At 47.5% G+C, this 15708-nt stretch overlaps 1 protein-coding gene across 3 annotated transcripts in view; it reads left to right on the top strand.

Moving 5' to 3' along the window:
- LOC115129315 (protein AF-10-like) overlaps positions 1-15708 on the top strand; it is a 90628-nt gene that overhangs the window by 40514 nt on the left and 34406 nt on the right. For all 3 annotated transcript variants that reach the window (XM_065019297.1, XM_065019295.1, XM_065019296.1), the window contains exons 6-8: positions 10807-10902; positions 11623-11944; positions 13133-13819. In XM_065019297.1, coding sequence (XP_064875369.1) covers positions 10807-10902; positions 11623-11944; positions 13133-13819 — 1105 coding nt within the window. The remainder of the gene's footprint in view (positions 1-10806; positions 10903-11622; positions 11945-13132; positions 13820-15708) is intronic.

The raw sequence follows: 15708 nt of genomic DNA, 5'->3' as shown, positions 1-15708 counted from the left end.
GGGAAAAATACACACACACACACACACAGTGGGGGTAGGATTCTGACTGAAGCATTGGGGTTTAAATGGGGGTGGGTAGCATTAGATAAAGCAATGGCTTTACATTATTTAGTGTCCTTTGCGCTCGTGCACACACACACACACACACACACACACACACACACAAACAAATGCTTATAGTTCTATTGATCCTGTGTAATGGCTTTGTATGGTGGGGTCTGATATAATTAGTCTGGTACAGAATAGAGGAGAAGAGAAACACATGAGAAGGAATCAATGACAGACAAGCCAATGTTGGTAGCAGAATGGATTTCATAAGACGCCACATGGGTTGATGAATGTCATGCTTGGAAAATGTGACATTTACAGGTCTTGTCGTGTGACATTTACAGGTCTTGTCGTGTGACATTGTGATGTTTTTACACGAATAATCCTCTTTGTGGTCAATGGGGTCATAGATAATGATGTTCTCTTACTGTAGACAAGAAAGGGCTCAGCGTTTGTTTTCCTTCAATAGTTTGGTGGTAAATCTAGTCAACTTGAAATAGTCTGCGGTTGGTATATTGTGCCTGGGAGGTGTAGAGGAGGGGAAGGGTCCTTTCAGTGTGTGTGTACATTTTAGGGCTGGCACAGTTACCTTATTATGGATGAACACCGTCATGAAGAGCAAATGAAATAACCGTAACAAAATGTTGTTGTTTTTTTGGGGAGGGGGGGAAGACAGGATGGCTGGGTCTTTTTCTTTAGTAACATGGACTCTTAACAACGTGCTGAAACAAGCAAGGTGTTGCAGCGAATGAGTCTTCGGTTGCCTAGGCAACCCCCCCCCCCTATATGAATAGAACGGGGTTGGAACCTCTAACCCTGGCAATTTGACTGGTAAACTCATGGGTACACTCGCAATGGCTGCCTGCTATTGTGATGCATTCATTTCCATGGTATTGTAGAATGTTCATTCAATGTATGTTAACTGATATCATATGGCTCATGCAATGTAGTGCTGTCCCAGACCCCCAAAACATCTTGGTCGACCAAGAGTCGTCTGTTCTTTCGACCAATCGGCTGGTCGAAATGTTAAAACGTGAGTTTTTCCATATCTAGACACACCCTATGCGTTAAGATTTGTTTTACTATATGTAGGCTACTGAGCTTATCTGATGCTTTAAGCACACTGTGATTAAATATTTAAAACACACGAATGACTCAAGAGGGAGCCAGAGAAAAAACCCTCTTCCCAAACCACCTCCTCCTGCTGCTTCTGGCCTTAGCAAATTGTGCCATTATGCTCCCGAGTTGCCAGTAATAGGCTACGCCTGGGGTCAGCAACCTTTTCCATTTGGCCAATTTATCTTTCCATTTTTACCCATCCGCCGCGCCAGTTACCATTTTCATATGCACATTTTTGTGGAACAGTTTAATTTATTTTATAATAAAGCCTTCGTAGCTCAAAATCATTGTCATCTGATTAATACAAAATTATATCTAAATCAAAATGATACAAATGTAAAAGTAACTTCTATTGCCAACTATGTAAAAAATAGCCAACAAATAAAAACATTGCAGCCTGCGGTCAGAAAATATCCTGATAAAAAGAAATCACTTTGGCTAGCATGGCCCGTCTGCAAGGTACTTGAAACATTATATAAACTTGGTCCAGTCTGAAGCTGGTGCTAACAAACTTGCGACATTGTATAACATATTCTGGACCCTCAGTTTCCAGCTCCAGTGAGCTCCGGGCAGACACAGCTTTAGCCTATTTGCGCAAGGGATAAGAAGTAATCCAGTAGGCCTATTTTATGACGTTCCATCGGATCGGAGACATTTTTCTCCCTTTCACGCTGAGTGGTCATCGAAAGGGAGAGAACTAGAAAGATTTTTCAAATGGGCTACATTGAGGAACAATTATCTTTCTAGAAGTTTGTAAACACAGACCTTGTTACTTGCTGTTTGAGATGAAGAAACAATGACTGCCATCACTGAGTTGAATGGGCCCGTTTTCTTCACTTCATTTCTATGGCAGAAAACACAGTCAGGAGGAGAAAACGCAAGTACATTTGATTTGATGTTCTACTGGTTGTTACGGTGACCGCGGTCAATAACCGCCATTTAAAATGTCACGACTGTCGTGGCCCTACAGCAGGAATGGCTGATGAGGATGGGAGCAACAGAAATATGAATGCATGGTGAGGGGCTCGTGGGTCTCTGTATCCATCCATCATGGAGTCAGTGCTGCCCTATCCTTTTGGGGGGCCCTAAGAATGGTTTTGTTACCTGGTCCTCTACCTTTTTAGTTCATTTATTCATAAGTAAAGCCTATATTTAGCTTTATTTATTTGGTCTTCTGTTCCTCTACCCTTTTTACTTTATTTATTCATTTATTTTTGTATTTAGATTTATTTATGTGGTCTATATTTAGCATGGGTCTACGTTAGTAACGTGTGGTTCCTCTATACCTTTAAGTGGGCGAGCATGGCGGGAGGGCGAGAATGGCGGGAGGGCGAGCATGGCGGGAGGGCGAGCATGGCGGGTGGGCGAGCATGGCGGGAGGGCGAGAATGGCGGGAGGGCGAGCATGGCGGGAGGGCGAGCATGGCGGGAGGGCATGGCGGGAGGGCGAGCATGGCGGGAGGGCGAGCATGGCGGGAGGGCGAGCATGGCGGGAGGGCATGGCGGGATTGCGAGCATGGCGGGAGGGCATGGCGTGAGGGCATGGCGGGAGAGGGCGAGCATGGCGGGTGGGCGAGCATGGCGGGAGGGCGAGCATGGCGGGAGGGCGGGCATGGCGGGAGGCGAGCATGGCGGGAGGGCGGGCATGGCGGGAGGGCGAGCATGGCGTGAGGGCATGGCGGGAGAGCGAGCATGGCGGGAGGGCATGGCGGGAGGCGAGCATGGCGTGAGGGCATGGCGTGAGGGCGAGCATGGCGGGAGGGCGGGCATGGCGGGAGGGCGAGCATGGCGGGAGGGCGGGCATGGCGGGAGGGCGAGCATGGCGTGAGGGCATGGCGGGAGGGCGAGCATGGCGGGAGGGCGGGCATGGCGGGAGGGCGAGCATGGCGGGAGGGCATGGCGGGAGGGCGAGCATGGCGGGAGGGCATGGCGGGAGGGCGAGCATGGCGTGAGGGCATGGTGTGAGGGCGAGCATGGCGGGAGGGCGAGCATGGCGTGAGGGCATGGCGTGAGGGCATGGCGTGAGGGCGAGCATGGCGGGAGGGCGAGCATGGCGTGAGGGCATGGCGTGAGGGCGAGCATGGCGGGAGAGCGAGCATGGCGGGTGGGCGAGCATGGCGGGAGGGCGGGCATGGCGGGAGGTAATAGTCGTAGTTAATTTCAATTTAATTTCAGTCGTAGTTAATTTTTACAATTATATTATTTTTGTACTGCAAAAGAAAGTAATTGATTTTCTGAACTTGATCTTTTCGAGAGCTTGAGTTTTTAGCTAACATTCTCAATGACACCATGTAGTAAGTGAGGTCATGTAGCATGCTCCTGGGCTGCATGGTCAGTCAACTAGACTCATGAGTGAGACTATTACCAAGTTTTTTGGGGGTGACAATTTTTTTGTAAAACAGTGATGAAATGTGTGTGTGCACATGCATGAAAAAAGCAGAGTTGGCACAGTTGTCTAGTTCCCCCAGTGTTTCCTTCTTTGCCCTGGCTTTTGTTACACAACCTGATTTGCATTAGCAAGAGGTCCCATAACCCTCTATCCTTAACCCCCTCCCTCCACATTCCATATGTGTGTGCCTACCTATTTCCAAACCCCCCAGCTAAATAACAATGAGGACTAACAGCTTCTCCTTCCACCGGTCGCTCATATAGCCTGCAGGAAACACACACACACACACCGGTCTCTCATATAGCCTGCAGGAAACACACACACACACACCGGTCTCTCATATAGCCTGCAGGAAACACACACACACACACACACACACACACACACCAGCTGGTCAGAGAGCCTGCAGGAAACACACACACACACACACACACACACCAGCTCATCAGAGAGCCTGCAGGAAACACACACACACCAGCTGGTCAGAGAGCCTGCAGGAAACACACACACACCAGCTGGTCAGAGAGCCTGCAGGAAACACACACACACCAGCTGGTCAGAGAGCCTGCAGGAAACACACACACACCAGCTGGTCAGAGAGCCTGCAGGAAACACGCACACACCAGCTGGTCAGAGAGCCTGCAGGAAACACACACACACCAGCTGGTCAGAGAGCCTGCAGGAAACACACACACACCAGTTGGTCAGAGAGCCTGCAGGAAACACACACACACACACACCGGTCTCTCATATAGCCTGCAGGAAACACACACACACACACCGGTCTCTCATATAGCCTGCAGGAAACACACACACACACCGGTCGCTCATATAGCCTGCAGGAAACACACACACACACCGGTCTCTCATATAGCCTGCAGGAAACACACGCACACACACCGGTCTCTCATATAGCCTGCAGGAAACACACACACACACACACACACACACACACACACACACACACACACACACACACCAGCTGGTCAGAGAGCCTGCAGGAAACACACACACACACACACACACACACCAGCTCATCAGAGAGCCTGCAGGAAACACACACACACCAGCTGGTCAGAGAGCCTGCAGGAAACACACACACACCAGCTGGTCAGAGAGCCTGCAGGAAACACACACACACCAGCTGGTCAGAGAGCCTGCAGGAAACACACACACACCAGCTGGTCAGAGAGCCTGCAGGAAACACACACACACCAGTTGGTCAGAGAGCCTGCAGGAAACACACACACACACCAGTTGGTCAGAGAGCCTGCAGGAAACACACACACACACCAGTTGGTCAGAGAGCCTGCAGGAAACACACACACACCAGCTGGTCAGAGAGCCTGCAGGAAACACACACACACCAGCTGGTCAGAGAGCCTGCAGGAAACACACACACACCAGTTGGTCAGAGAGCCTGCAGGAAACACACACACACCAGCTGGTCAGAGAGCCTGCAGGAAATACACACACACCAGCTGGTCAGAGAGCCTGCAGGAAACACACACACCAGTTGGTCAGAGAGCCTGCAGGAAACACACACACACCAGTTGGTCAGAGAGCCTGCAGGAAACACACACACACCAGCTGGTCAGAGAGCCTGCAGGAAACACACACACACCAGCTGGTCAGAGAGCCTGCAGGAAACACACACACACCAGTTAGTCAGAGAGCCTGCAGGAAACACACACACACCAGCTGGTCAGAGAGCCTGCAGGAAACACACACACACCAGCTGGTCAGAGAGCCTGCAGGAAACACACACACACACCAGTTGGTCAGAGAGCCTGCAGGAAACACACACACACCAGCTGGTCAGAGAGCCTGCAGGACACACACACACACCAGTTGGTCAGAGAGCCTGCAGGAAACTGCACATGGGAATTCCTGCCGGGTTGGTGAGGATTATTCCCCCCCTGTCCTCTTCTTCCTCCATGTCTCCTGCTCTGATGAGGGGGGAGTCTCTGTGTGTAAAGTGATGTGGATATGGGAACGTGTGTGGACATTCAACCCTCTCAGCCTAACTCTGTCCATGAACTGCTACCACAGGAATGTTATTGAGGAAGAACAAGGGAATCCACACAGGGCTCTACATTGGGACTGTTTTACTTGCATATCTGCCTAAATATTTTACTGTGCGACCTGGAGTTTTAATTTAGGAGCTCCAGTGCGCCTAGAAAAGTATCACCCAGGTGATAATTGTTGCAAGGATTACTTCAATGTACCACAGCCCCTGAGCGCCATGGAGAAAACGTCTTGTTACACCAAATAGTTCTTGTTACACACACACGTGTAGTTAGCTACAATGTGCTACCTGCCTCGACACACACTGGGAGATACAGGAAGTACTGGGAGATACAGGGAGTAGAACAGAGGGATTGAGGAAGAGGGTTGGGGAAGAGAAAGACAGGAGTAGAACAGAGGGATTGAGGAAGAGGGTTGGGGAAGAGAAAGACAGGAGTAGAACAGAGGGATTGAGGAAGAGAAAGACAGGAGTAGAACAGAGGGATTGAGGAAGAGGGTTGGGGAAGAGAAAGACAGGAGTAGAACAGAGGGATTGAAGAGGAAGGAGTAGAACAGGTTGAGGGAAGAGGGTTGGGGAAAGACAGGACAGGAGTAGAACAGAGGGATTGAGGAAGAGAAAGACAGGAGTAGAACAGAGGGATTGAGGAAGAGGGTTGGGGAAGAGAAAGACAGGAGTAGAACAGAGGGATTGGGGAAGAGAAAGACAGGAGTAGAACAGAGGGATTGAGGAAGAGGGTTGGGGAAGAGAAAGACAGGAGTAGAACAGAGGGATTGGGGAAGAGAAAGACAGGAGTAGAACAGAGGGATTGGGGAAGAGAAAGACAGGAGTAGAACAGAGGGATTGAGGAAGAGAAAAGCGAACGATAGAGGGATGCTGGGGGGAGTGCCGATGGTTGTCATGGTGCTTCTGTGTGCCGGTAGCATGTTTGAATGTCAATGCCGTCTCAGAGAATCACTACATATTTTTACACCTGTGTGTGTGTTTGCGTGCGTGTGTGCGTGCGTGCGTGCATGCACATGGATATGACTGCGGGTGTGTGTGTGTGTGTGTGTGTGTGTGTGTGTGTGCGTGCGTGCGCGGATGACTGCGGATGTGTGTGTGTGTGATCGAGGTGTTCGCTGAGAGTGTGCGGTGAGTGAGGGTGTGTGTAGGTCTGTGCAGGGGTGCCACGTTTCCTGGATTTTTACACAATCCAAAAATGCCCACAGTCATCAAGCTAGGTAAGAGATCATTATTAAATATGTTTAAGTGATTAATAAGACTGAACTAGATCAAAGGTCATTCAATAATAAATATTGTTGCACCTTTAACCAATTGCCTAGCTAATAAACAACTCTTTAAAAAAATACAGACTTTTGATGGTCTTTATTAAGACCTCCTCTATATGACATTTCAGCCACAACGACCAGCCAACCCGAGCCGCCTGCATGCACAACCCCCACCACTCTAGTCAGTAACTAATCTCTCTCCCAACACTATTTCCTTCCCAGTTCACACCTTTAAAAAAATATATATCTTTTTTTTAAAGGAAAGGTTTGGAAACAAAAACAAAACTTTAAAATCCCACATACACCTCAAATACACAGTTGAATTCGGAGATTTACATACACTTAGAACGGAGTCATTATAACTTGTTTTTCAACCACTCCACAAATATCTTGTTAACAAACTATAGTTTTGGCAAGTCCGTTAGGACATCTACTTCGTGCATGACACAAGTAATTCTTCCAACAATTGTTTACAGACAGATTGTTTCACTTATAATTCACTGTATCACAATTCCAGTCGGTCAGAAGTTTACATACACTAAGTTCACTGTGCCTTTAATCAGCTTGGAAAATTCCAGAAAATTATGTCATGGCTTAAGAAGCTTCTGATAGGCTAATTGACATTATTTGTGTCAATTCGAGGTGACCTGTGGATGTATTTCAAGGCCTACCTTCAAACTCAGTGCCTCTTTGCTTGACATTATGGGAAAATCAAAGGAAATCAGCCAAGCCTTCAGAAAAAAAACTGGAGACCTCCACAAGTCTGGTTCATCCTTGTGAGCAATTTCCAAACGCCTGAAGGTAGCACGTTCATCTGCACAAACAATAGTACGCAAGTATAAACACCATGGGACCACGCAGCCGTCATACCGCTCAGGAAGGAGACTCGTTCTGTCTCCAAGAGATGAACGTACTTTGGTGCGAAAAGTGCAAATCAGTCCCAGAACAACAGCAAAGGACCTTGTGAAGATGCTGGAGGAAACAGGTACAAAAGTATCTATATCCACAGTAAAACGAGTCCTATCTTCACATAACCTGAAAGGCCACTCGGCAAGGAAGAAGCCACTGCTCAAAAACCGCCATAAAAAAGCCAGACTACGGTTTGCAACTGCACATGGGGACAAAGACCGTACTCTTTGGAGAAATGTCCTCTGGTCTGATGAAGCAAAAATAGAACTGTTTGGTCATAATGACCATCATTATGTTTGGAGGAAAAAGGGGGAGGCTTGCAAGCCGAAGAACACCATCCCAACCGTGAAGCACGGGGGTGGCAGCATCATGTTGTGGGGGTGTTTTGCTGCAGGAGGGACTGGTACACTTCACAAAATAGATGGCAGCATAAGGAAGAAAAATGATGTGGATATATTGAAGCAACGTCTCAAGACATCAGTCAGGAAGTTAAAACTTGGTCGAAAATGGGTCTTCCAAATGGACAATGACTCCAAGCATACTTCCTTATTGTGGCAAAATGGCTTAAGGGCAACAAAGTCAAGGTATTGGAGTGGCCATCACAAAGCTCTGACCTCAATCCTATAGAAAATTTGTGGGCAGAACTGAAAAATTGTGTGTCAGCAAGGAGGCCTACAAACCTGACTCAGTTACACCAGCTCTGTCAGGAGGAATGGGCCAAAATTCAACCAACTTATTGTGGGAAGCTTGTGGAAGGCTACCTAAAACATTTGACCCAGGTTAAACTATTCAAAGGCAATGCTACCAAATACTAATTGAGTGTATGTAAACTTCTGACCCACTAGGAAAGAAATAAAAGCTGAATTAAATAATTCTCTCTACTATTATTCTGACATTTCACATTCTTAAAATAAAGTGGTTATCCTAACTGACCTAAGACAGGGATTTTTTACTGTGATTAAATGTCAGGAATTGTGAAAAACTGAGTTAAAATATTTGGCTACGGTGTAAACTTCCGACATTGACTGTACATTAACACACAAACAGCAAACCCTCCATATAATTTTTCTCACAGGACTAATAGTACCGGAGAGCTCTTTTACTTGCACACAACCCCGCCCTGTCCCTAAGGGTCCACCCCTCTGCAGCGCCCCGTTGAGGGGCGGCAGGTTGCATAGCAGGTAGGAGCTTTGGGCCAGTAACCGAAAGGTTGCTGGATCGAATCCCAGAGGGACAAGGTAAAAATGTGTCGTTCTGCCCCTCAGCAAGGCAGTTAACACCACCCAGGGAATAGTGGGTTGACGTGGATGTCGACCTAAGGCAGACCCCCACCGGTCTGATTCAGAAGAGTTGGGTTAAATACGGAAGACACATTTCAGTTGAATGCATTCAGTTGTACAACTGACTAGGATTCCCCTTTCCCTATACAACTGACTAGGATTCCCCTTTCCCAACACACCCCACTCAGCTTTAGGATCTTAGTGAAACATTCATTATTGGTTTCAGCTGTGTTAGGTCAAGGCCAGAGTGACAACAGTACAGCAGACCATCAGGGCCAGGACTGAGCAGCCCAGCAGCTTGGGATTAACCTAAATAGGATTCTCCCTTGACGTGGGCCTGTTTTCAATACAGAATCCTTTAGTCATACTGCATTTCCCCACTCTTAAATGGTAGGCTATAAAAATAGCTCAAAAGAAAGTGCAAGTCTCTCCGATTCTGCTCTCTTCAAACTACATCTAGCATATTGGCTGATATAGACCAGTATTACAATGTAAGGGACATGTGAGAATCTCAGGTAATTTAAAATCTATTTCTGAAATTATGTTTGTGCATTTGATATTGCCTGTAGGGTGCAAAATTGCTGGAACCAAGGCTGGCAAGTGAGCTGCGACACATACGCCTAAAATAACATTGCGGGACTGAGGTTGGATCTGGGAGCCGTTCTTTCAGACAGAAAGCCAGCGGGCGGGAGCGGGATGAAGAGGTCGGTCCGCGCAGACTTCTACTGTGCACCATGACAGCAAGGCCTGTAACGTTAGAGCTGTTTATTACTGTCAGTGTGTAAAGTAGGGAATTAGCGAGGGAAACTGACTGAACAATAACGTTAAATTGCCATGCTGACTAATAAAACTAACATTGCAATGTCAGAAAATCAATCTTAAATCGGGTGGCTGATGGTTTCGTCGTTTTGATTCAGGACTAGTGAGATTGATGCAACAAGAATAGATTACGTTAACCGATTTTTAACCGAAGTGGCTATTATTACTATCTATCTGACAGATAACTAGAGGCTAGCGCTGACCTGGCCTGGTAGCTGCTAGTGTCGTTTATTCATTCACCTCAGTGGAGAGGGGATGAAACATTAGCTAACCTTACATATCATTAACAATACTAACTCAGCACTGCTAATAAACACTCGTTTTTTTCTGTTAAGTTAAACGGCAGTTAACCTGCCAGCTACATCAATCAACTAAATATTAGCCAGCCTTCCAGAAGCCTTTACACCTCCTCTCAGCCCGCTCTGTGGTGTCCGCGTGGTCCCAGCTGAACACTCCGACGGCACGGAGGCGTCCATATGGTCCTAAAGCACTCTGTTGCCGGGGTTTTGTATCTCATTGCCATGATAAAACTGTGGGGGGAGGACAGAAATGCAATTTCAGAATGGTGGGGGGCATGACCCCCGTCCCCGGTGAAAGTTGCACCTCTGTGCATGTACCTACATGTACGTGTGCAACTAAGGGTGTAAATTGAGTTTTGAGGGGGTTAGGCCATGGATTGGGTAGAATCTCTCACTGGGAAGACAGAAAACCATGTGTCTGCTAAATGGCCGAGATTTGAAACTCTCTTCTGTCTTAAGCACTTTGTGGTTATTTTATTTTCATTGTGGTAGAGCCATCCTTTCAGCTCAGCCCGGGGCTGGGAATTAAAGATACATTTTCTCTTTCTCTCTTCCATAAGAGATGCCCAACCCAAACACTCATCTGTCTCATCCTCTACTTTCCTGCCCTTCCGTAACGCTTTTCCCTCCCTTCTCTCTCTCCTCAGAAACACAAAGAGAGGGAGAGACACAAACCCAAACACAAGAAGATTCTAGAGCTTTCCCCCACCCTCGCTCCAACTCTCATGGTCACCTCAGACAAGGTGAGCCCACTCCTCCTTTCCACCCTGCTTCTCTCCCTCTATTTCTCTCTGTCTCTCCATCTCACTCTGTGGGTTTAATGTGAGGTGAACATTGACTAGCTCTGTTAGGCATTAGGGCTGGACTGACCTCTCTCATGCTCCACTTCTCCTCTCTCTCCTTTCCTTTCTTCTCCACTCCTCTCTCTCCTTTCCTTTCTTCTCCACTCCTCTCTCTCCTTTCCTTTCTTCTCCACTCCTCTCTCTCTCCTTTCCTTTCTTCTCCACTCCTCTCTCTCCTTTCCTTTCTTCTACACTCCTCCTCTCCTTTCCTTTCTTCTCCACTCCTCTCTCTCCTTTCCTTTCTTCTCCACTCCTCTCTCTCCTTTCCTTTCTTCTCCACTCCTCCTCTCCTTTCCTTTCTTCTCCACTCCTCTCTCTCCTTTCCTTTCTTCTCCACTCCTCTCTCTCCTTTCCTTTCCTTTCTTCTCCACTCCTCCTCTCCTTTCCTTTCTTCTCCAATCCTCCTCTCCTTTCCTTTCCTTTCTTCTCCACTCCTCCTTTCCTCTCCACTCCTCCTCTCCTTTCCTTTCTTCTCCACTCCTCCTTTCCTTTCCTTTCTTCTCCACTCCTCCTTCCCTCTCCACTCCTCTCTTCTCCTTCCCTCATCTCCTTCCCTCCCTCTCCTCTCTCTCCTCTCCAATCATCCTATTCTCTCCCCTCCTCTCCTCAACCATCTCCCAGAGCTACAGCAGCGGTGGTGGAGGAGGAGTCTCCTCTTTGCCCACCTCATCTCAGAAGCGATTGGATGACAGTGCCGCCCGTTTCACCACCGCCAACTTCCAGGAAGTGCCTGTGCACTCCGGGAGTGTTAAGGACGCCCCCTCCATGGGGTCAGAGTGCAAACAAGGGTCGGAGGTCAAACAGGGCAAAAAGAGCATTTGCCATGGGATTGGTGTTCAGCGGGGACGCAAGTCCCTCACACCTGGGAAGCCCCTCGCCTCTGCTGTGGTCACTATGGCAACCTCCTCCACTGCCGCCTCCTCCACTGGAACCTTTCATCAAGGTGAGTTTGATACACTGTTTACGTGTGTTTGTGTGTTTGTGAATGCCTGTGTGTGTGTGTGTGTTTGTGTGTTTGTGAGAATGTTTGTGTGTGTGTGTGTGTGTGTGTGTGTGTGTGTGTGTGTGTGAATGCCTGTGTGTGTGTATGACAGTTGTTGGATGTTGTCCAGAGTGCCAGCGGTAGTGTATGACCGTCATCTCCCTGGCTAGATCCTAGCTCCTGTAATCTCTGCCACACACAAACACTAGAGAGGGACACTCAGACTCCATCAGTCTCCCTTGACCTCTGACCCCTTATGGCAGCATGTGTGTGTATTTCAGCCTTGAGGGGGCAACTCTGGAGGTCTGACGTGTTGTAAGTTGCATCTAGTGGGATAAGGGTCTCCCAGTCCAACTAGAGACTGAGGATAAGGGTCTCCCCAGTCCAACTAGAGACTGAGGAACAAGGGATACTATGTCCAACTAGAGACTGAGGAACAAGGATATGACTATTAGAGATTCTCCCAGTCCAACTAGAGACTGAGGAACAAGGATATGACTATTAGAGATTCTCCCAGTCCAACTAGAGACTGAGGAACAAGGATATGACTATTAGAGATTCTCCCAGTCCAACTAGAGACTGAGGAACAAGGAGATGACTATTAGAGATACTCCCAGTCCAACTAGAGACTGAGGAACAAGGAGATGACTATTAGAGACTGAGGAACAAGGAGATGACTATTAGAGATTCTCCCAGTCCAACTAGAGACTGAGGAACAAGGAGATGACTATTAGAGATTCTCCCAGTCCAACTAGAGACTGAGGAACAAGGAGATGACTATTAGAGATTCTCCCAGTCCAACTAGAGACTGAGGAACAAGGAGATGACAACTCCCAGTCCAACTAGAGACTGAGGAACAAGGAGATGACTATTAGAGATTCTCCCAGTCCAACTAGAGACTGAGGAACAAGGAGATGACTATTAGAGATTCTCCCAGTCCAACTAGAGACTGAGGAACAAGGAGATGACTATTAGAGATTCTCCCAGTCCAACTAGAGACTGAGGAACAAGGAGATGTATATTTGAGGGAAAAGAGACAGAGAGCAAAAATAACTATGTTATCTGTTACTGGTGCTTCCATGTGTCTAGCAGTGCCAGAGGGGGTGTGTGTGTATTAAGTCTGCAAACAGCTTCTCCTCTCTCTCCCAGCCCTCCTGCTGTCAAATAAGACGTCCTCCACCGTGACTCCTCCCACCTCTGACTTCCTGGGCTTCTCTGATCCGTTGCTGCGCTCTGGAGGCGGGGACTCCTTCTCCCCGCCCTCGTTCAGCCGCTGCCTAGTGAAGCCCAGTGAGCTCACGTCCTCGGAGGGCATGGCGTCGCTCAGCACCTTCGGTTCGATGATGTCGCTTCCTGCCAGCGGTGGCGTAGCCGGCGGTAAACTGTACGAGAACTCTCTCAGTGAGCCAACGGGCGGCTACAAACGCTCCTCATCATCCTCCTCTTCCTCTGCTGCCTCCTCCTCCTCTGGGCCAGGGATGGGGGGAGAAGTAGGAGAAGAAGGAGTGAAGGGAAAGAAGAAGAGAGGAAACTGGAGGAACCGATATGGACCCTGCTTCAATGCTCCTGACGGCATGGCTACAGACGGACCTGAGCACCACACAGCACCGCTACCTCTCCCTTCATCGTCCTCTTCTCTCTCCTCCACCTCATCCTCCTCTCCTTCCCCCTCCTCTACCAGCGCTCTGCCAGGCCGGCCCGGTGGAGGTGAGAGGGGAGGAGAGAGAGGCGGTCTGCTGTGTGTTTGTGTCAGCAGTGGGATCCAGAAGTCTCCTTCTTTACTGAGGAACGGCAGTGTGCAGATTGATGGAGTCACCTCTACTCCCTCTGGGACCGGTAGGATTCACACACACAAACCACCACTTTCCTCACTCTGTCTTTCATTGCCGTGTAATGCCGTGGTGGAGACGATGACTGACCATAAAGCAGTACAGGACTAAATGGGAGAGAGCTGCCTAAGGGATGAACAGGCCATTAGAGGTTGTTGTAGTAGACTCTCCCTGTTTGAGAGGAGGGGAAGGTTAGAGTGCTGTGAACCCTGCTGGACAACACTGTGTGTGTGTGTGTGTGTGTGTGTGTGTGTGTGTGTGTGTGAAGTGTGTGTGTGTGTGTGTGTGTGTGTGTGTGTGTGTGTGTGTGTGTGTGTGTGTGAAGTGCTCTCTGTCTCGTTTCATCTTGTGTTCTGTTTCTTGGCAACCGCGTCAATGCTTTGGAGTTCCCTTCTGCTGCAGGAAATGTCTAGTTGCATCCTTTTCTCTCTCTGTGTTTCTCTCTCTTTCTCCCTCTCTATTCCTCACTATATTTGTTCCCCCCATTTCTCTCTCTCTCTCATTCCCTCCTTCTTTAATCTCTCTACACTCCTCCCTCTTATCCATGCCTCTCTCATTCCTTCCTTTACCCTCCTCTCTCTTTCTCTCTTGCCTCTCCCCTGTTCTGTAGGCTCTCTCAATGTTTGACTTATTGTCTTCCACATTTTGTTGTTACAGCCTGATTTCAAAATGGATTCAATTGTGTTGATTTCTCACCCACTTACACAGAATACCCCATAATGACAAAGTGAAAACATGTTTTTAGAATTATTGTTATTCATTTGTTTATTTACATGAAAACAATGAAAATATCCTATTTGCATAAGTATTCACACCCCTGAGTCAATACATGTTAGAATCATCTTTAGCAGCTATTACAGCTGTGAGTCTTTCTGGGTAAGTCTCTAAGAGCTTTCCACACCTGGATTGTGCAACATTTGCCCATTATTATTTTCAAAATGTTAAATCTCTGCCAAATTGGTTGTTGACCATTGCTAGACAACCATTGTCAGGTCTTACCATAGATTTCCAAGCCGATTTAAGTCAAAACTGTAACTCGGCCACTCAGGAACATTCACTGTCTTCAGTGTAGATTTGGCCTTGTGTTTTAGGTTATTGTCCTGCTGAATGGTGAATTCATCTCCCAGTGTCTGGTGGAAAGCAGACTGAACCTCTAGGATTTTGCCTGTGATTTGCTCCATTCCTTGTTCTTTTTTTTTTTATCCTGAAAAACTTCAGATTCCTTAACGATTACAAGCATACCCATAACATGATGCAGCCACCACTATGCTTGAAAATATGGAGAGTGGTACTCAGTAATGTGTTGTATTGGATTTGACCCAAACATAACACTTTGTATTCAGGACAAAAAGTGAATTGCTTTGCCAAATTTTTTGCTGTATTACTTTAATGCCTTTTTGCAAAAAAGGATGCACGTTTTGGAATATTTGGATTCTTCCTTCTTTTCACTCTGTCAATTAGGTTAGTACTGTGGAGTAACTACAATGTTGTTGATCCATCCTCAGTTTTCTCCTACCACAGCCATTAAACTCTGTAACTATTTACAGTCACCATTGGCCTCATGGTGAAATCCCTGAGTGGTTTCCTTCCTCTTCGGCAACTGAGTTAGGAAGGAAGCCTGTATCTTTATAGTGACTGGGTGTATTGATACACCATCCGAAGTGTAATTAATAACTTCACTATGCACAAAGGGATATTCATGGTCAGCTTTTTTTTATTTTGACCCATCTACCAATAGGTGCCCTTTGCGAGGCATTGGAAAACCTCCCTTTGACATTATGGGGTATTGTGTGGCCAGTGAACAAAAAAATCTCAATTTAATCAATTTCAGGCTATAACACAACAAAAGATGGAAAAGTCAAGGGGTGTGAATGCTTTCTGAAGGCTGTGTGTGTG

This window comes from Oncorhynchus nerka, linkage group LG6 (genome assembly GCF_034236695.1).
Source record: "Oncorhynchus nerka isolate Pitt River linkage group LG6, Oner_Uvic_2.0, whole genome shotgun sequence".
NCBI classification, from domain to species: domain Eukaryota; kingdom Metazoa; phylum Chordata; class Actinopteri; order Salmoniformes; family Salmonidae; genus Oncorhynchus; species Oncorhynchus nerka.
Note: the sequence above shows the minus strand (reverse complement) of the source record. Positions and strands in the feature narration are given on the sequence as shown.